Genomic DNA, 19,770 nt, shown 5'->3' with positions numbered 1-19,770 from the left:
AGGAGTGAACAACAAATACAGCACGCAAATGCTGAATATGATGCATAACAAAACTCAAAGCGGCCCGTACATAGATAGATAGATAGATAGATAGATAGATAGATAGATAGATAGATAGATAGATAGATAGATAGATAGATAGATAGATAGATTGATAGATTGACTGCGTAAGTTGGAAGATTTAGTCACTTTTTATTTATGACTATTATGTCTGAATCTTCTGTAACTGCAATGTCGGCCACATATATTGTGGCATGACTTGTCATCGATTTACTATCGACTTTGTGCAGCAGTGTGACCTGTTTGGCTGGGAAGCGTTTGATTGGCTGTAACTGCACAAGCCCCGCCTCTTATGTGACAACCACCACACGAGACGCTCTGAATGGTGGATGTTCAAATCAGTCTCGTTTATTTTGCATGACCGTCATGCACTGCGGTAGAATTGTGCATATAACGTTCATAAAGTTTATTCTCGAGTAGTTTAACGTTGATATTTGGCACGAATGTGTACATGCATGTGCATATGTAAGTATTTTATCTATTGCACTAATGTCAGCGGGGATGCAATTTGACACCATAATATTAAGTCATGTATCTAATGTACTAGTGCTGACAAGCCCCACAGTTCAGTAGGAATGATTGCTCTTTAGTTATTTGTCTAGTAGGCTTTTCTTAATGAGAAGCCCCCATTAATGTAAAAAGCTAACAGATATTTGCTTCTTATATCCTGTTTTTGTGCGTCGTGATGCTGCACTAAGTACAGGCCGTATATTAACTCTGGCCTTGCTTTTTTTATACGTGATATGGAAATGAAAAGAGGCAAGTCATAGACCATCAGATTCCTGGACTCAAACAAAATAACGTGCACTGCTGGCATAAAGTTTTAAATGGCAGTAAAAAGTCTAAATGTAAAGTCCTGTCTCTGTAGAGGTAAATATTCCTGTATAAGCAAACAGACAATAAATAGTTCTACAAAACTTCTACAAAATACACTACTTTCACTGCTCTGACTACCTGCGCTACAACATATTACATCACAGACTACAAAATTAGTGTATAAATAGAAGATATGGAGCTGGAAATTTAATTGATATCTACCTCTACTATACAATTAATACTGTTGTTGGTATATACAATGTGGGAACAGTAAAATGTATGCGTGCTTATGAGTGCCTTAATAATCAGGTTTAATTACCAGAAGTGATTCAATATGCAAAATATGGGACATAATCAATGGAACAGAATACACTGAACATGTACTGTGTGCAGAAGTGGAAAACACTGGAAGGCCGAATGATATGATTGTATTGAGAACAACTTGTACTTAAAGGTCACCATGTATTTTCTGAAGATGTCTCGCGGGGGGAGCAGGATGCGCCGGACCACAATCTAACAGAGAAAGTGTGTCAAAGAGGAGAAGTAGATGAGCCTATCAGGAGTAGACAAACACCTTAGACTGTAGGAATAGAAAAGAACTGCCCCCGCGAAGGCAACTCAGATCCAGACTCATATCTTTGTATGTACTGTGGTCTCCACACTCTGCAGACTGTGAATAAATACTCGTACTCAACGTCATTCTCTCGTCTCCTTATTCCTCACATCAACGGACCCGGAGAGGAGAGGAAAGCAGGGCTAAATTCCTCCTCAACAACAACTATACAGGCTAAATGACTGTAAAGTGAATGAAGACTTTTTTTTACAATTTGTTTCTCTTGAAATGTGATAGCATGGGTAAAATACTTTGTTTCTTCTATATTGTTAGTATTAGTATAGATTAGATAGATTGGATAAGTTATTGTTTTTTTTTAAAAAAAATATACGTATTGACTGATTGCTCTCATTTCCAGTGGCATGGGACATTACAACCTGACACCATAACAACAACAGCGTGTTTCTGGTGTACTAGTCCTGACAAGCCCCACCTCTCTGTAGGAATGATTGCTCTTTAGTTATTTGTCTAGAAGGCTTTTCTTAATGAGAAGCCCCCTTTTATGTGAAAAGCAAATAATTAGAACTGTAAATATGGACAACTAATGTTAGATACTCACCAAATCTTTCCCAAATATTGTTATTGTGTGTGGTGATACGTCAATAAATATAGATCATATTTTGATTGTGTCTTTTGTGTTACCTTATTTACATGCCCACAATATGGAAATGAAAACTTGTAGGCCATACAGTGTGCACTGCTGGCATATAGTTTTAAATGACAATGAAGAAAAGTCTAAGTGTAAAATCCTGTTTCTATATAGGTACACACAACACAGACAATAAATAGTACTGCAAAACTACTAATAACACAATACTTTCACTGCTCTGACTATCTGCATATTACATATACATATTACATCACAGACTACAAAATGAGTATATAAATAGAAGATATGGAGCTGGAACTGTAATTGATATCTACCTCTACACAATGAATACTGTTGCTGGTATATACAACTATACAGGCTAACTTACCGTAAAGCGAATGAACACTTTTTTTTATTAACAACATGGTTCTCTTGAAATGTGATAGCATGGGTATAATGTTTCTTCTGTAGTATTATCATAATAGATTAGATTAGATAATTTATTTATTTTTATGTATTGATTGCTCTCATTTCTGCTATGGGACATTGCAACTTGACACCATAACAACAACAGCATGTATCTGGTGTACTAGTGCTGACAAGCCCCAGCTCCCTGTAGGAATGATTGCTCTTTAGTTATTTTTCTAGTAGGCTTTTTACAACAAGAAGCCCCCTTTTGTTGTGTAAATAGAAAGAAACATAATTTAATAAACATATTTTTTGCTGCATTGTACGGTATTTATAGTATAAGTTTTTATATTTTATTTTATACAGATGTGATGTGTTGCTCCCTCTTTTGTTAAAGAAGTCGTGGTGTCCCCGCCCTCCCCCTCCCTACTCCCTCCTTCATGCTATTGTCAGGTCTAGGGAGCCAATCAGTCTACAAGACTTCTTCTTTACTTATTTATGCTTACTTACTTTATCTGTTTTAACTGCACTTTGAGGATAAAGTCTGGACATAGACATTGACCTTTCTGTTATTGTTTGGCTTGTTTTGGGGTAGAATTACTAATGTTATTTCTAATTTCAGCTTCTGGGCTTTTGCACTGTTGTTACCTTTTTATAATCTTTTTATAATCATCTTCGGTTGACATTAAAAACAAAAAAGATTCAATTGCTGATGAACTGCATGACTCCTGATGATCAACCATCTGTTAGACACACAGGCTGAGATGAAGCACAAGAAAAACAAACACAAACAAAGAAGAATACATTGAAACAAAAACAATATTCATTTTGTTCTTCTCTGACCATTTGTTTGTAGGACCTGTGTCTTGCTACATGTCCCAGTTCTTAAGATTCTGTAAATTGTATAATTTGCACACATTTTCCTGAATAAATAAGCTAATATAATACTGTTGTTTTATTTGGTTGACTGCGTTGTCTTTGTCTAGTTATGTTGTTCTTTCTTTGTCTGTTCTTTTCATACCATATACTCAATTTAAGTGCACTGAATTCCTTGTATATTTACGCCTACTACAGGCAATAATAGTATGCAAAATAAATCTGATTCTGATTCTTGTTCGTCCGTGTTGTTTTGTGACCACGCGGGGGCAGACTTGCACCGCTGTGTCTCAGACTGTGTCACGTTTGTTTTGAGTCCAGAGGATTTATGTTAATACACATCCATGCAACACTAAACCGGGTTACACAGAGTGTCCGAGTCAGCTCACATGCCAAAAGTGTGTTGACATCTTCAGTCGGTACAGATAATAGTAAAATACAGTCACAACAGTGAGGTAAGTCGTCGGCAGAGGAGGGATTTTGGGAGGAGGGCCACACCGTGGAAGCAGCCGTACAGAGCCTTTAAAAACTCTGTGTGGATGTCTGCCGTGAGTCAGTAGAGGAGGAAGCGTGTCCGCCCACAAGAAAGATGGCGGCTCCCTTGCTGGAGAATCTGTCGGAGTCCCTAGGTTCCCCCGAACCGGCGGTTCGACTCATTTTATCAATTTTAATCGGTGAGTTTCTCCTTGGGAATCAGTTTCGGGCTAACGTGGCGGCTAGCTAAAACAAAAAATAAAAACATTACACCCGTCCCGGTGACAGGTTCGAGTTCCCTCTGTAACCGTTGTGTCAGCTAACATAAGGCTCAGTCTGGTACTAAATGTGTCACAGCTCTCATCTTCGTAGCGAAACTGTCTTATTTGCAAATAAATCAGATGAGGAATCTCTGTAATAGCAGATTTATTTCCAGGAAGCTTTTAAGTCAACGACACACTCCTCCCAAAACATACAAGTAGTTTGCTAAGAAGATGACCAGCAGCTAACATGTGTCTGGTACCGTAGCTTAATTCATTGCCTAATATTCCGAGTATTTTCATTTAAGGGGGTTTGATGGGCAGCAGGGAAATGCAGATCACTAAAATACGCTGTGATGGACTTATCCGTGGGCTGAAGGTTTGGCATTATTGTATGAGACCGGTGTTGGTCCAAAGTTGTTGTTGTTGGGGGAGGGAGAAGCTCTGACAAGGAGAATGAGCATAACTGCCAAACATGTCCCCCAACTCCACATTTCCCACACACAGGAGAGGACAACCAGGGGGGTTAAATGCTGGGACACTGTTCACTGTCCTAGCAAAATGCACAGGCTTTGCTTTAAGATCAAGTCAGCTGGTTTATTACAGGCTGTAGTCCTGTTTTTAGTGGGCGTATGAGGTCTGTGGGCGAGTACTTCTATGGTTGTCTTGGTCCAGTTTAAATTTAAATCCTTGAAAAAGCGGGGACATTTTTGGTCAGTGGTCCCTTTTGGTTTTCAAGTTTGATTAAATGCACTGTGTCCTTGAGGGTTCTCATAAAGTTAGTCCTCTGAGTGGGGGAGGGTGCCCTCAATGCTGTCCTCTGTGAACTTTGCTCAGCACATGGACACGTCTGTTTTTCTCTGGCCTCACACCAGCAATACAATAGGCTGAATGTGGTCATTCAGATCAGACTTTGGTTGTTAACGCATGAAACCATTCATCCAGCCTGTTGCATGCCCCTTGTCCCTGCGTTGCTTAATGTGTGTTACAAAATCATGTGGTCATGTAGTTACTGGCTCGTGAGGCAACGAAACGGTTTTGTCAGCGTCTCCTGTGCTAAGAATAGTTTTGATTTCATTTAGTTTTGTCAGTCGCTTTGGGAGAGTGCTGGACTCGAATACGGCGATATTTCCAAAATAAAAACAATGGCTCAGAGAGTTACACATTAGTTGAACTTTAATGATACCCGTGGAGTCTGTGTGCATGACTCTGGTCCAAGTGGCTCACACGGTTGGTCCTGCCTCGGCCTCTCACCTGATTAGTTGGGGGAGTTTTAAAAAGATAAGGCTGGTGTAATCCTATGATTTTCTGTTTTCCGCGAGTTCTGCGATGAAATTAAACGTGCGCAGTGTGCTAATCAGTCCCTCAGTGTTTTTTGACTTATCTGCCCTTTTCTCTGGTACGCGCCTAAGCTAACTTCCCCCCCTAGAGACTTCAGGACCAGACAGAACTGAAATATGTGTTTTGTGTTAGAAAGATTTATTTTATTGGTGTTAATAGTTGAGTCTCACTCATTGGATCTTTTGGGGACAAAGCTGAATTTGTAGGAAGGAGTTTATTCTGATTTCTGGTCTCTGTTGCACCATGATTAACAAGGAAGGCGCCTGTTATGTGGTTTATGTAAATTTGCTGACTCAGTGCTACATCCGTCATTTAAGTATGCTTACATGTCACATCTGATCACAAGTGGTTGATACGAATGCTTCCTTGTTATATTATTCTATAAATATACACTACCACTTAAAAGTTTGGACACAAAGTTGCATTGAATTCAAACTTTTGACTGTGTGGATGGAGTAAAATAGCTGCAGGACTGCATCACAATTTGGACAAATGTATTGATTATGTAGATTTTTGAGGGTTATTTGTATTTGAGATGTGTATGTCATCTGAATAGGGTGGTGTGGTGGTGCAGTGGTTAACACTGTCCCTGGGGCCTTTGCCTGTCCTTGCACAGGTTTTTTATATCAAACTGGTATTTGTCGATTTGTAAACCATAGTTAGGCGTGTGAATGGTTGTGTGTCTCTTTGTTTTCAACAACCTGTCCGGAGGGAGCCCCGCCTCTCACACAGTGTCAGCAGGGATAGGCTCCCGTCATTCTCGGTGTCGTTTTAACATGAGTCACTAATTGAAACGACTTGACCTCAAAGTGGTACGTAACTGCTCAAAGCAGTTTTTATAAAAGGATGTGCAACCGCCACCACCGCTGGAGTTTGTTCTTTCTGACGCTTTGCCGAGTTATCTTTCTCCTTGAGTTGCCTGATTTGCAGAAACACGCATCACACACACACACTCACCAATGGGTCTAATTTTCTGCCGTGCGTGTGCCAACAGTTGCTGATATGGCGGCACGTACAGTGCTCTAACCCCCTTAACATATTTTCCTGTGTGTGTCTCCTGCAGGGTATCCCTGTGCTCTGGTGTACCGGCGCTTCTTGTTCTATCAGTCCCCCACAGTCATCCACTTGTTCCACGCGCTCTCTGGATTGGCTCTAGCAGCATTCAACTTTGGTGAGAAGAAGAGGGAGTCTGAAGGGCGTCCGTCTGTGGAAAGACTTCACAGTCGGGTCTCAGTTTATAGTGTCATACTTGATGTATAATTGTGTTCTAGTATCAATGTACTAAGCCTTGTTTCTACATAGGTTTGGTTTCAATGTCTTCTATTCAGCAAAAAGTAAACTTCAAAAAATTAATTTAGTATATTGTTGATTGCTTTTTCTTCTTTATTCTGTATTTTAATATTCTGATAAATGTCTCATGTGTGCACTTGACAAAAGACAATCTGGATTCTACCAGCAGAGACTGGATGAAGTATTTTCTTAGAGGCCATAGTCATTTAAAAAAAACAAAAAAACAAACTTCTGGTTGTTATCAATTAATTGAATCACCGTTTTGTCAATAAGCAATTGGAAAAATTGTGAAAAATGCTCACCTCAATTTTCAGGGACCGAGGTGTATATCATTGAATGTTTTCTTCTGTGTTCAAAACGGTTCAAAATCCAATATGAGACAAGAAAAGCTTCAAATTGTCTCGTTTGACAAGCTGGAACCATAAAATTAACTGAAACAATTAATGATTAGAATAGTCGCAGATAAATTATTTGTGAGCTGAGTTATGTTTGCCGCTCCGTCCGTGTTGTCCGAGCCTGTGAATACAGAAAGCTCGATAAAACATTTTGTTTTCATCTCTTGAACACAACGCCTTGTGGCTGCCTTTGCAAAGGCCGTGCTGATCCTTTTACATTTGGATGAATCGACATGAGTCTAGTCACGTCGGGGTTGATAGGGAAGTAAATGTGGCACTCTGTCTATCCCACCAGGTTTGTCCACCGGAGATTTAAATGAAAGTGAAAGTTAATCTTGTTTAATGTGCGTTCACACGGAGCGCTGTAAATAACGATCACTGTCCTCATCAATAACCTGACGTTTCTTTTCTCGCTCTGATAAGTCAATAAAACGCTCAAAGCTTTTACAAATCAAACCTTTCAGCCCTCTGGGATGTTTTCAGATGGTCAGTTCAGCTCCATTCACTTTAGAGCTGCAAAAATTTTCTCCAGCAGTCTGACTAGTTCTTCTTCCACTCTAGTCATTTTAGGACATTTTTCTCTCATTTCTGACACAAAAAAACAACAAAAAAAACAGACAAAACTCTCAATAATGAAAAATAATCATTAATTCACATAAAAGGCACAGAAAACCAGCAACGGCCGAAAGACTAATTGCCTCATCCCCACACTAGAGTGAACCTATCTAAGGTAAATCTGGTAACAGTGATGTTTACCTGTAGACCGGATGACTGGATACGGTTTCCTCATGGGAGAGTTGCCCGTTAGAGTAAACTCAGACTGCCAACATTGATTTCTTTCTCTTTTCTTTACTCCTGTCTGTTGCTGCTGCACTTGGATTTTACAGCAGGTCTGTAGCTTTATCTTTTTAAGTCGGATTTATTTGGTGTCATGTCCACTCCTTCAGGTTGCACTTTACTGCGCTCACCATCCTGCCCACCCTCATCCTTTTTTTTTCTTTTTATGTCCGTCTCTTTTCCCAGGCTCTCAGCTTTATCACTCCGTAGTATGCATCCTTGTCCAGTTCCTGATGCTCAGGCTCATGGGAAGGACGGTCACCGCTGTCCTGAGCAGCTTCACCTTTCAAATGGTGAGTTTTCCCCCGAGCATGTAATGTTGTGATAAAGTCACATGCTTCCTCTAGCCTATATGTGCCTGGTACATTTTTTTTTTTTTTTTTTGTAAATGGCACTGCCTCTGAATTCTTAACTAATGGATAACGCTGAACCTAGATTGTATTTGCTGCTGGAACGTTTGGTTTTTCATTTCCTGCCTCTCTTCATCTTCCTGTAGCTATACCTGCTGGCAGGGTATTACTACACAGCAACAGAGGAGTATGACATCAAGTGGACGATGCCTCACTGTGTCCTCACACTCAAACTCGTTGGTGAGTTGATTGCAGCTCACTTCGCTCCCTCTGCTTGTTAAATCCAGTCATTTTATGAAAGCATTGTTTTCACTGTGTTTGACTCACTATCTTTCTGTCAGTGCTGTTGCTGCCTCCCTCTGTTCTTTAGTTATTAACGCTGATAAAGCAGCTACTCATGATATAAGACGTGTGTTCAAGTGATCATGATAGCGTTAGTCACCTTAACATAGTTTCTGACAGCAGCTGCATTTTCTGATTACAGGTTTGTCATTTGATTACTATGACGGCGGCAAGGAACCAGTGAGTTGGCTGATCTCTTTTGCTTTTGCATATTTGATCAATACATAGATATTGTCTGTTGTAGATACTCGTCTTCACTGTTAAAAGGCTAAGGAACGGGGTTGCTTTATCTCTTGTTTTTTTTCTTGGTTTGTTTTGTGCTGAATTAATGTAGTTTACATTTTTGACCTCAAAACAGTGAGAAGGAAAGGTTTCCATGCAAACCTGCAGGGCCGGGCCTAAAGATGATTTTCAGGATTATTTAGTAATAATTCTAGTTAATATTAATTATTATGATTCATAATGACTCTCTTTAAAAAGCCTGTTACAATTATTGCAAATTATTTAGGTTAGATTATTTGTTTTGTGCCACATGTCGTGTCCGCTACCATAGAAACAAAAGGAAATCGGTGAATCATCTCATTTAAGAAAGAAGAGGACCAGGATATTTACATATTCAAACAGATGTGTTGGAGAGTATGTGAGTTTTTGTTACTTTAACCCAAACAGACACCACCAGACTGTTACTCTGCATAAATATTGACTGCAGAGCAGGTCCTCGAGTGAAGACAAAGCAAGTAGAGCTCCCCCTGGTGACAGGCTACAGTGTAGGTTATAAGCTCCGCCTCCTCCATGTTGGCGGATTGAACGTGGTCTGAACTGAAACACTAAGGCCGCCTTTATACCAGAGCCGATCGTTTCCTCTGATAGTCTGCTTCATTTTTGCAGGTGTGAAAACAACCTTAAACCATCCTTTTCAAGGATGGTTTAAAATCGTTTAAACCTTCCTTTTCAAGGATGGTTTCAGTCGTTTTAGGTCGTTAATATAATACTGACGCATGTTCTAGTTCCATTTTGTTTTTGGATAAGCTTCGTTTTAATTATTTGACACCATAAAAACAGGATGTGATGTAATAGCAACCACAAGTTGCCATGCCAACAGCTCCTTAAAGCGGTCTGGTGTTGTAAAAAACACTGGACCGCCTTTAGCTTTGATTAGAGCACAAATTCATTTGTTTCCATCCAGTGTTGCATTCATTTTTCACTAAGATCTGATGATGGGAGAGTCTGACCACTGCTCAAAGTCTTCTCCAGCACGTCCCAGAAACTCTCACTGGGGTTCAGGCCTGGAGTCTGTGGTGGACAATCCATGTGTGAAAATGAAATCGGCCCCAGCATCGCTCAAGTGTCTGCCATTCATTGTCTTACTTCAGTTTACCAGACTTTAAGTGATTTCATAACGCTGTGTCTGTTGTGCAGCTTTAACTTTCCCTCATTCTTCTATTCAAGCCTTGTTCACTTCTGGCATTGAAATACATCTCCACATGGGCCTTGAAATGACGTCTATTAACACATAATTGTGTATGACTCCTCAGTTATATAATAAGGTATTGTTAATGTGATTTGCTACAATTGTGTTCATACCAGTAGTTATATTTTCATGGAAAATTCAGTCAGTCATCTTTGATTGGTCCAGGGCACATTTGTATGGGGAGAAGATAGAAATTCAGAACACATGGACACATCTCCAATCAACCCCATGTTTGTTATTTAAGACGGAATGACACACACATAGTATTCAGAAAATTAATCCTTTAACCCGTCTTTATATTTATTTATTATTTAGTCAGTAAGTACAGGAATAAAATATATTAGAAGGATCTCATTACTGATCAATAGACGACACAAAACAGAAAACTCTGATTGTGCAAGAGCACAGAAGTTGAGGAGGCGGTCCTTAATGTGACCCAGAATGCACTGTGTTCACACTGCTGAACTAATGTGGTCACAGACTCCTCCAACTGGGGTCAGAGTGATCGGATCTCAAGTGAGTTCACATTTGTCACGCGGGTATTTATACTGTGTGTGTGTGTTCAGGACAAATGTAAAGGCAAACTCTAGTAGAGTGTTTTTTTTTGTGCAGGTAGCCTATCTAGAGGAAGTTAGCTGAGACACATTACCTCATTTTAATTTTTGTTGCACTTTTGACTGAGTTTTTATCTCTTATCTCCTCATCATTAATGTTATCGCTCAGATGAATGCTGAGGGTCACGTTGTAGCACGCTGAAACAGCCTTAAGTTAAAGCCTGTGTTCAGTCAGACGGTGGAGAGAAAAAAAAATACTTCCCTCACTTCATTGTCTTGTTCTTTCTTCTTGGCTTCCAGTCTCAGCTGACTTCAGAGCAGAAGAAAGCAGTCCTGTCATCTGTCCCCTCGCTGCTCGAGGTATACGGCTTCTCCTACTTCTATGGCGGCTTCCTGGTGGGTCCCCAGTTTACAATGCGCAGCTACCAGAAGCTGGTGGCAGGGGAGCTCACCGACTGCCCCGGAAAGCCTCCCAACAGGTAACAGAGTGAGGAGAGTCATTACTGATGAATCTGTGTTCAGGAAGTAACTTGCCAGTGTCACCACCTTTAATCTTCATGTTTTCATTTCTTTCTTTTAGTGTAATACCGGCTCTGAAGAGGTTTTCTCTGGGGTTTCTCTGCTTAGTGATATACGCGATATTTAGTCCTTATTACCCAGACAGCTACTACTTAACAGATGAGTATGAGGTGATGACAACAATGCAAATAATCACTTTTACACAAGGCAAAGTATCTATTATTAGGTCTAAAATGTAAATCTATTTCCTTTCCTCAGGCTCAGCCATTCTGGTATCGCTGTGTGTTTATACTGCTTTGGGCCAAAGTCATTTTGTATAAATATGTCAGCTGTTGGGTCATCGCGGTAAGTAGTCTCTGGATCTGCAAGTCTGCCCTTAAAACGGATAAATGCTGCTGATTTGGTGTCTAAAATTTGAAAATGAAAAGATTTGCACGTATGTACATGTGGCACAAGCAGAACACTTCTGTAAGAGAGCATTACCAGTAAACCACAACAATACTGAACTTTAGATGGCCTGATTATCTCAGTGTTTTGTGCTTACAAATACTCTCTGTGTTTTGTGTATTACAGGAGGGTGTGTGTATACTGTCAGGGCTGGGGTATAATGGAGTAGTGGATGGTGTGCACCAATGGGACGCCTGTGCCAACATGAAGGTGTGGCTCTTTGAAACGACGCCACTATTTGGAGGAACTATTTCTTCTTTCAACATCAATACGAACGCCTGGGCTGCCAGGTCGGTGTCTTTTACATTCTCCTTCTCTAGCTCGTCAAATATTTACCTAGATGACAGCAGTAAAGTACAGTATGCAATCATTCACAAAAACTTGAGCGGTAGCCATTGATTGCACACTGAAGCCTCTGTTTGCAGTTACTTTCTAACACGTCGAGAACTACCACACAGAGGAAGTTGGTTTAAATAGTTTGCAATTATGGACATTTTCTTCCCAGCATAAGCTTCATGCATGAAATTCTTTGAAAGTGTGACTCAATTTCTCAACGAGCACAGTGAGCTAAGCAATTTATTGAACACTTTGCCACAGGGTCCATTTCAGTTGAATGCATTAATGAACTAAACTTTCTACTAATCACAACTGCTTCATTAGATTAGATTCACATTAGCTTCAACTTTACTGTCATTGAACATGTACGGGTACAGAGCAATGAAATGCAGTTCAGCATCTAACCAGAAGTGCAATAAGTAGCAAGTGCATGTAGCATAAATAGTGTTATATAAGCGATTTGGTACAGGTTGGTTTTTAGAACATATGGACAATATTTACAGATAAAAACTTATGTAGAGGTGAGGCCATATATACAGGTGAGTGAGCAAGTTATGCACAGTGATTGGTTGAGGTGCTATGAACATATTATACAGATGGATCTGTGTGTTAAAAGTAAGTAGATTATAAACATACAAAGTACATATATATTAAGCGGTCTCTAACTAAAGTTACTAAACTAGTGCAATCTTTGGTTCGTAGTACTGTGCAAACAGATTATTATAAGTGTGTGTGTGCAGAACAGTCCAGTAGTGCAGTGGTGATGGTGAGGATTTGAGGGGTTTGAGTGGATTGGTGTGTAGGAGTCACCGGGGGGCAGAGTTTAGTAAGGTCACGGTGGTGGCGTTCCTATGATGCACTGGGCAGTTTTCACTCCTCGCTGCAGTCCTTTGTGCTCCGGACAGAACAGCTCCCATACCAGACTGTGACACGGTTGGTTAGGATGCTCTGGACCATGAAGTGGTAAAAGGTCACCAGGATGGCTGAAGACAGATGGTTCTTCGTCAGTGTCTAAGGAAGAAGAGGCACTGGTGAGCTTTCGTTACCAGACGGGAGGTGTTGGTGGTCCAGGACAGGTTTTCAGGAGATGTGTGTCCCCAGGACCTTAAAGCTGGAGACAAGCTCAGTGGCCACCGCTTTGATGGAGATGGGTCATGTGTTGTTCTTCTCTCCTTCCTGAATTCCACCATGAGCTCCTTGGTTTTGCTGGTGTTAAGGTGCAGGTTATTATCCATAGGCTGCCTTGTTGTCGTTGCTGATAAGAACAATGACTGGGGTGTCATCAGCAAACTTGATGATGGAGTTGGATCCATGCACAGTTAGTCTGCAGTCGTGGGTGAAGAGGGAGCAGAGGACAGAGCTCAACACAGCCTTGTGGCACAGTGGTGGAGCAGGTGCAGCTTTACCTCATATGTTGTGGTCTGTTGGTCAGAAAGTCCATGATCCAGTTTCAGAGGGAGGTGTTGGTGCCTGGGTCTCCAGGTTTGGCGGCCAGCTTGGAGGGGATGACGGTGTTGAATGCTGAGCTGAAGTTAGTAATCGTTGCATATGTGCCGTTGTTGTCCAGGTGTGTGAGCACAGAGTGCCATCCTGTTGCTGCGGTAGGCAGACTGGTGTGGGTCCAGTGTGGGTCGGAGAGAGTCTTTTGGGTTTGCCAGGACCAGTCACTCGAAGCACTTCATGATGATGATGATGATGATGATGACGATGATGATGTGAGCTGCTCCGCACATTGCCTGAGCAGACGTCCAGGGATGCCGTCAGGTCCAGCAGGCGTGCGTGCGTTGATCCAGCTCACTCCTGTGTGGACATCAGAGTGTGAGCAGAGTGAGCATGATAGTTGATAAGCTCGTTCAGGAAGGAGATGTCCGTGGGTGTGGGGTTGCTGGATTTGTGGACGGTTACGGTCCAACATGCATCTGGGGTCAGAGTTGGAGAAGTGACCCTCTGTCTTCAGTTTGTGGCAGTGCTTTTTGATGCCCCCCTCAGGCACCACGACAGAGAAGCAGATCAGGGAGTTGACACATGGAGTTCGGAGGGGCAGTGAGAATGGAAATGAATGTTTCTGTGTTGTAGGGATTTTTTACTAAAGTAAATTAGCACTTGATTTATTGTTTAGATTGTACTGTATAACTGGTGGACAGAGAGTGTTCACTCTCTTTTTTTAGATGAAATACAGGACGTTACACCTACGTCATTGTTTAACCTTAGTAAATAAGGTGTATTTATAGTCACAGGTGTACCACTTCTAACTCTTAGCACACGTTTAAGCAGTTGAAAAACCGGATTTAGTTGCACTAGATGAGTTGCATATATTTAGTATTTATTTGTTTAAAAGGGACGAGAATAGAAGAACAATGAGAACTACCAAAGCGGTGTCCACCGTACTACACACGTTTAATGTCAAAGTCAGTTTTCACCCCCTGTCATCATCATACTCATTCACAGTCAATGCTGTGCATGAACAACATAAGCAACAACATCGTGCAAAAAAACAAAGAAGCAAACATTACAAAACTGCTTTACGGCATATTTAACATGAGCTTATGTATTAAAGAGTGGCTCAATGATGTTACAGTTGCAGTTCTAAACCAGACCTTAACGAGGAAGTTAAAATCTTGAGCGTGCTTTAAACTGACAGTAGACGGTAGTAAAATCCTTTAATTCGTTAAAAGGTATGTGTCATTCTGCAGGTTCACTTGTATGTGTTTTATGTGCTCACCATAGTAAGTCAAAGTGTCTTATTTCAGGTTAGAATATTTAATAAAATTGTCAAAACTGCGTAAATTAGACTTTTTATAAATGTTACGCTGATGAAATACCAGGAGCTCCTTGGCCACAACTTTAATAGCCTGAGCACAAAGGGAAAGAGTTACGAGTTAAGAGTCTGGTGCTGGAAAATGACTACGTGCATAAATGATATACCTGCATGAAATGGTATTCACCGTGTTATTTGTCTAAACATGTAAAGATTAAACCATCAAACATTTTAATGTCAAACCTTAGTTGAGGTTTTAAAACGATTCCTGTCTCTAGCTCCACCTGTTGCACCCTGACTTTGAAAGTGTTGGGAGCTTTCTAGTTGATTCAGTTGATCAACATTTGGTGCAAAATCCAACGGACATGTAAAAATACTAATTCTCTTTTGTTAAATGATTTCAGTATCAGGGTGAGCTCTATCAGCTATCAGCTGTGTGGCTCTAATATCTCGGTTAAAAAACAGAGGCTGCCACAAGATGACACAAAGATTGTAGCTGTTATGTTTCTTAAATTTGTGCAAGGTTTAAGTCTTTGCGTCTCACAGATCTGATGTTGTAGTCTTTCACTTTTGTTTAGCGAAGCGTGCATGCTCTGTGTACGTGATGATTCATTTGTCATGTTTAGTTTGTAGTGAATCATTTTCCCCCCACAGCCACGTATAAACATTCTCTACGCTGCGTCGTCTTAACAACATTGCAATGCGTTTGCACTGGGTTGTGTTTGTCAGTTGTGTCAGCGCTCCCAAATTCTGTCGACGGTGAAATGTATGTGCAGGGATTGTGGACACTCTTAATTATCCGAGGCGTGTTAATGAATGAACAGCGCTTTGTTTTGTACTACTCCCTGGGGCTTGGTACTGTTGGGCTGCATGAGAACTGGTTTGGGGATTGAAAACATAATGTGCGCACTTGCCTTAACAGTGTAGCCTGTGCTGCCATTGAGGCGAGTACTCTTGTAGAGGATGTAAAGTTGTTGAAAAGCTTTAATATAACTCAGTTGCTATGCAACACCAACTTCTAGGTATGTGAGTGCTCTTTGATAGCTGATGCATTAAGCATTTGTGGCTGCCTAGATGCATCTAGATGTGCAGTGAAAAATGGATGATCCATGACACTGTGTTTTTCTTTTTCTCTTTTAAGGCATGTGTTCAAGAGGCTGAAGTTCCTGGGCAATAAGACCTTGTCTCATTTGACCACCCTGTTCTTTCTGACTATTTGGCACGGCCTTCACTCTGGATACATCTTGTGTTTCTCCATGGAGTTCTTCATCATCACTGTGGAGAGACAGGTATTCTTCAGTTACAGGGGGAAAATGTGGATATGGGTACGAAATGTGCGTAAAAAGCTCAGAGTGTCGTGTTTCTGTTGTTAAAATCTCCACATTTGTCTGCATCCTGTAAACCCCCCCGATGAATTTTTAACGAGTGACCATCGCTTGTTATTTACTGCCAGAAAAGCGGTTAATGAAAAGCATGTCGCTGCTGAACGCGCTCATCATTAGATATTATGCTACATTAACGGTGTGGCATCAGTTTATTGTGTAATCATTCCTCTGATGTGTTTGTGTAACAGGCCCAGGCTCTGGTGAGGGATAGTCCCTTGTTGACGAAGCTGGCCAACAGCGCACTCTACCCCCTCATCTATATAGTCCAGCAGTTTGTCCACTGGCTCTTCATGGGGTATCCTCTAGTGCCATTCTGCCTCTTCACCTACGACAAATGGCTCAAGGTAACTTGGGGAAGGCTTCGTTTGCTCTCACTTGTGTCGTAGAGCTTTGGGAACGAGCTTCGGTGTCAAATAAAGACTCGGGGTGCACGATAATTATCGGACCGATATTATTATTATTATTATTTCTGTCCGCACTGCGGTGTGAGTCGTCGTTTTAATCAGGCGCTCCCTCTCCTACATGAGACCTGCACGGCCTGCAGTGAATGCTGCGTTCATGTGGCGTCAGTATAATCGGGAAAAACAACCTTCTGACTGAAAAAATGCATCACTCCCTCATGTCGGTAAACAGCTCGTCAACTCTTTCACACCCGGTCCGACTCTCCTCTGGTGCTTTCATATCGGCAAAAGTCCCGGGTCAGACCTCCCGCTGTGAGAGCTGCGTGCCTGTTTTTTCTTCGCTCATAGTCATCGCATATATTGCAGATAACGTTGCAGTTTGTTGATGACCTGAAGATTGGACCCGTCAAACCCCAGATCTTTCTAAAGGCTGCTGATATTAGAATAAATCACTTTGTCCTGCACAGAGCCCGATATCTGCCGCCAAATCCTCCCTTTTCTCAGATGCAGAGAGCAATGATCGTTAAAAAAGTGTGGGAGATATCGCTATACAAGCTGGATATAAACACAGTCGCTGTTCACCTATGCGCTTCCATTAACGATCGTGTAACAACACATTTGATTTGTTTGATTGAAAAAAATGAACAACAATCTCTGCCCTTCAGAGATCGGTCTTTATGGGAGTAGATCAAAACTTGTTTTTGAGCTGAAACTTGTACAATGATACAGTCTCTCAGGCCGTCGAGGCAGAATGTAACAGGCAGATACATCAGCGTCAGAGCGTCAGTTCGCTGGCTGAGTGAAATAAATGTTTAAAGAAAATACCACAGGAAGGGAGAAATGGCATAGAACTGTTTGATTATAACTTGTGTCAGTGCATTATTTATTTTTTAGAACTTATGTAATGCGCTTCTTCACTTTATTTACTTTTAAACCTGATGCAAAGTATTTCAGGTCTAGAGGCCTTTTATTTTGTGATATCATCATATCAAAATATCAATATAGTTTTGTTTGTTTGATCTTTTAGCAAATGTTTGCGTGCTAATAGTTTTTCATCTGAAAAAAATAAATATCTTCATTTTCAGAGTCAAACCTGTTTGTTCATTAATCTTTCTTATCTCCAGGTATGTTATCAGTTATTGGTTATCAGTATTGGCCTTTGGAGCAGAAAGATATCGGTTTCGGTTTCAAAAGAAAAAGTTATCGTGCATCCCTAATAAAGACACTGTTGCTGCGTTTCCATTACCCCTAGAAATATCTAAATAAAATAAATCTCAATAAAAAAATGGTAATGGAAACACCTACATTTTGAAAACGTCTCAAATATCACTAAAACACTTCTATCTTTTAATGAGGTGGTTTTTCAGACATATCGATACATTCCCCTCGTCTCCACCGGCGTCAGTGGAGACGACGCAGGAGGTCATGTGACCAGTTCATTTGAAGCCCGTCTTCCTCAAAGTGAAGTCTCGCGTGACAAGATTTTAAGCTCATTCACAAAGCAACTTTCAGTGGAAACACGTACAAAGCGCAACTGTACTATATCGAAATTTTGATATATTGCTTTTATTTTGTGTTTGTGTTATTTTGCTTGTGTTGAGTTCAGACCACAGAAGGAGCCATGTTTGTGAGGAACGTGCTGTTTCAGACATCAGGGAGGGTATTAAATATACTCCAGAGGTTCCATTTCCCTGAATTTACAACATGAAAATTATGATAACTGAGCCATCAACTCGACGGTTCACTGAAACCAAGTTAAAACCAAAGCAACTGGACTTTCTGGACTTTTACTGAAGATGTTAGCTGTGGTTTAGACTACACTGATGTAGTCGGTCAAGTGAAAAGTCTAATGAGACCGCATGTAAAGCCGTGCTCTGTCTCTGTATGGCTGTAAAGGAGGTTTATCCGGTCTTAGGAACAGAGACTAGAATGATTTATGGTTTAAATGATGGGATAATCTATTTATACACTCAGGCTTTGAGGGAGGAGGAGGCTTTGAGGGTTCACAGGGAGGAATGGGACATCATTTAACATGTATTTCCCCCACCTTTGTTTTTTCAGGTGTATTCCTCCGTCTATTTCTGTGGTCACGTATTCTTCCTCGTATGCTATTTAATCTTACCGTACCTCCGTAAGGCGCTGGTGCCTAAGAAACCACGGACTGAGAAGAAGCAAGAATAAAACCTGGTACGAGGACTCAGCATGGTAAGCATTTATCATGTTAAAAATGTCTAGAGATGAATTTCACCTGTGAGTCATTTTTTATTTATTTATTTATTTTTAAGCGTGAACCTGTGTGTTTTCTTCCAGGTGCATCTAAGGCTGGACATCTAATGAAGGGAACTGTGACTTTGAAGGAGTGGAATGGAAAATATTATAAGGCCTTTAGTAATATATATATATACATATATATATATATATATATGTCCATGTAAAAATACATTTATATATATTTTTGTGTTTTAAATGGGGAAGGGTGTTTTATAAACATTTGGAGAAATGTTTACAGGAAATTACCATTGTGCCACATGGGGGTAATTGTGAGCCAATCAGGGGCAGTTTCCTGACGGTTTTCTTTTTATAAATTTCAAGACATGTGGAACTTGAACACAAGAGACTTACACGCTGTCGATACAGAATTGCACTCACTGGTTCGGAGTCGGTCTTTGACTCCTGTTTTTTTTTTTTTTTTATTATTATTTTGTCTCATCGCTCTCATCCCACGTTTTGCAGCAACATTAAGCCCTCGCGGGAGGTCGAAGCACAGCGCCAGCATATGTGGCACTCTGATGTAATAAAACAGCAAGCGTACAGCTTTCTGCAGAAGAAGAAAGGTTGTGGTGATTATAAGAATATTATCAGGTTTTGTTTTTTCTTCAAAATGGCTGCCAGTGGTTATACAAGCACTGTAAATCACACATTACACACAAACTCTAACTCAAAATGGCCTTGTATTAATGAATGTTTTTACAGTGCATTTCTTCTGATTTTAATTTGATTTGTGACGGGATGAAAAAAACAAAAGATTTTATAGAGATTTAACAGCTTTTACGAAAAAGAAGATTTTGTAGCTTTGGATAAGACTTAATGAAACAAGCCGCATCGTCCTGGTGATCTTTTTGCTTTTCTTCTCTCCACATCTCTCCCTCTCCACTGTCCCTTTCTATTAAAGCCCTCTGAACGGCACTAAACCACCACACAGTCACTACAATTTCTACTTTAAACCCATTCACTATGAGCAGAGGTCA

General features: G+C 40.6%; 1 protein-coding gene and 3 non-coding genes across 5 annotated transcripts; all 4 read left to right on the top strand.

Annotated features, from left to right (window-relative positions):
- The first annotated feature begins 633 nt into the window (after positions 1-633).
- On the top strand, positions 634-688 carry LOC125017101. The gene has a single exon (XR_007113804.1). It is a non-coding gene; the product is annotated as a U7 small nuclear RNA (small nuclear RNA).
- Positions 689-1,932: 1,244 nt separating this feature from the next.
- On the top strand, positions 1,933-1,987 carry LOC125017102. Its single transcript, XR_007113805.1, has one exon. It is a non-coding gene; the product is annotated as a U7 small nuclear RNA (small nuclear RNA).
- Positions 1,988-2,697: 710 nt separating this feature from the next.
- On the top strand, positions 2,698-2,752 carry LOC125017103. The gene has a single exon (XR_007113806.1). It is a non-coding gene; the product is annotated as a U7 small nuclear RNA (small nuclear RNA).
- Positions 2,753-3,732: 980 nt separating this feature from the next.
- Positions 3,733-19,717, top strand: lpcat3 (lysophosphatidylcholine acyltransferase 3). 2 transcript variants are annotated; one of them, XM_047597830.1, is made up of 13 exons: positions 3,733-4,036; positions 6,501-6,608; positions 8,143-8,252; positions 8,456-8,549; positions 8,794-8,831; positions 10,977-11,155; positions 11,257-11,365; positions 11,454-11,540; positions 11,769-11,932; positions 15,878-16,025; positions 16,310-16,465; positions 18,584-18,727; positions 18,833-19,717. In XM_047597830.1, the coding sequence occupies exons 1-12, from the start codon at positions 3,952-3,954 to the stop codon at positions 18,701-18,703; spliced, it is 1,398 nt and encodes a 465-aa protein (XP_047453786.1). In that variant the 5' UTR covers positions 3,733-3,951; the 3' UTR covers positions 18,704-18,727; positions 18,833-19,717. The 2 variants fall into 2 exon arrangements, with proteins under 2 accessions (XP_047453786.1, XP_047453787.1); XM_047597831.1 differs by having other exon boundaries at positions 3,735-4,036; positions 8,146-8,252.
- The last annotated feature ends 53 nt before the right edge of the window (positions 19,718-19,770 follow it).

Source organism: Mugil cephalus, chromosome 11 (genome assembly GCF_022458985.1).
Source record: "Mugil cephalus isolate CIBA_MC_2020 chromosome 11, CIBA_Mcephalus_1.1, whole genome shotgun sequence".
In the NCBI taxonomy this organism is placed as follows: Eukaryota; Metazoa; Chordata; class Actinopteri; order Mugiliformes; family Mugilidae; genus Mugil; species Mugil cephalus.
The sequence above is the reverse complement of the archived record's forward strand: the minus strand, read 5'-3'. Positions and strand labels throughout refer to the sequence as shown.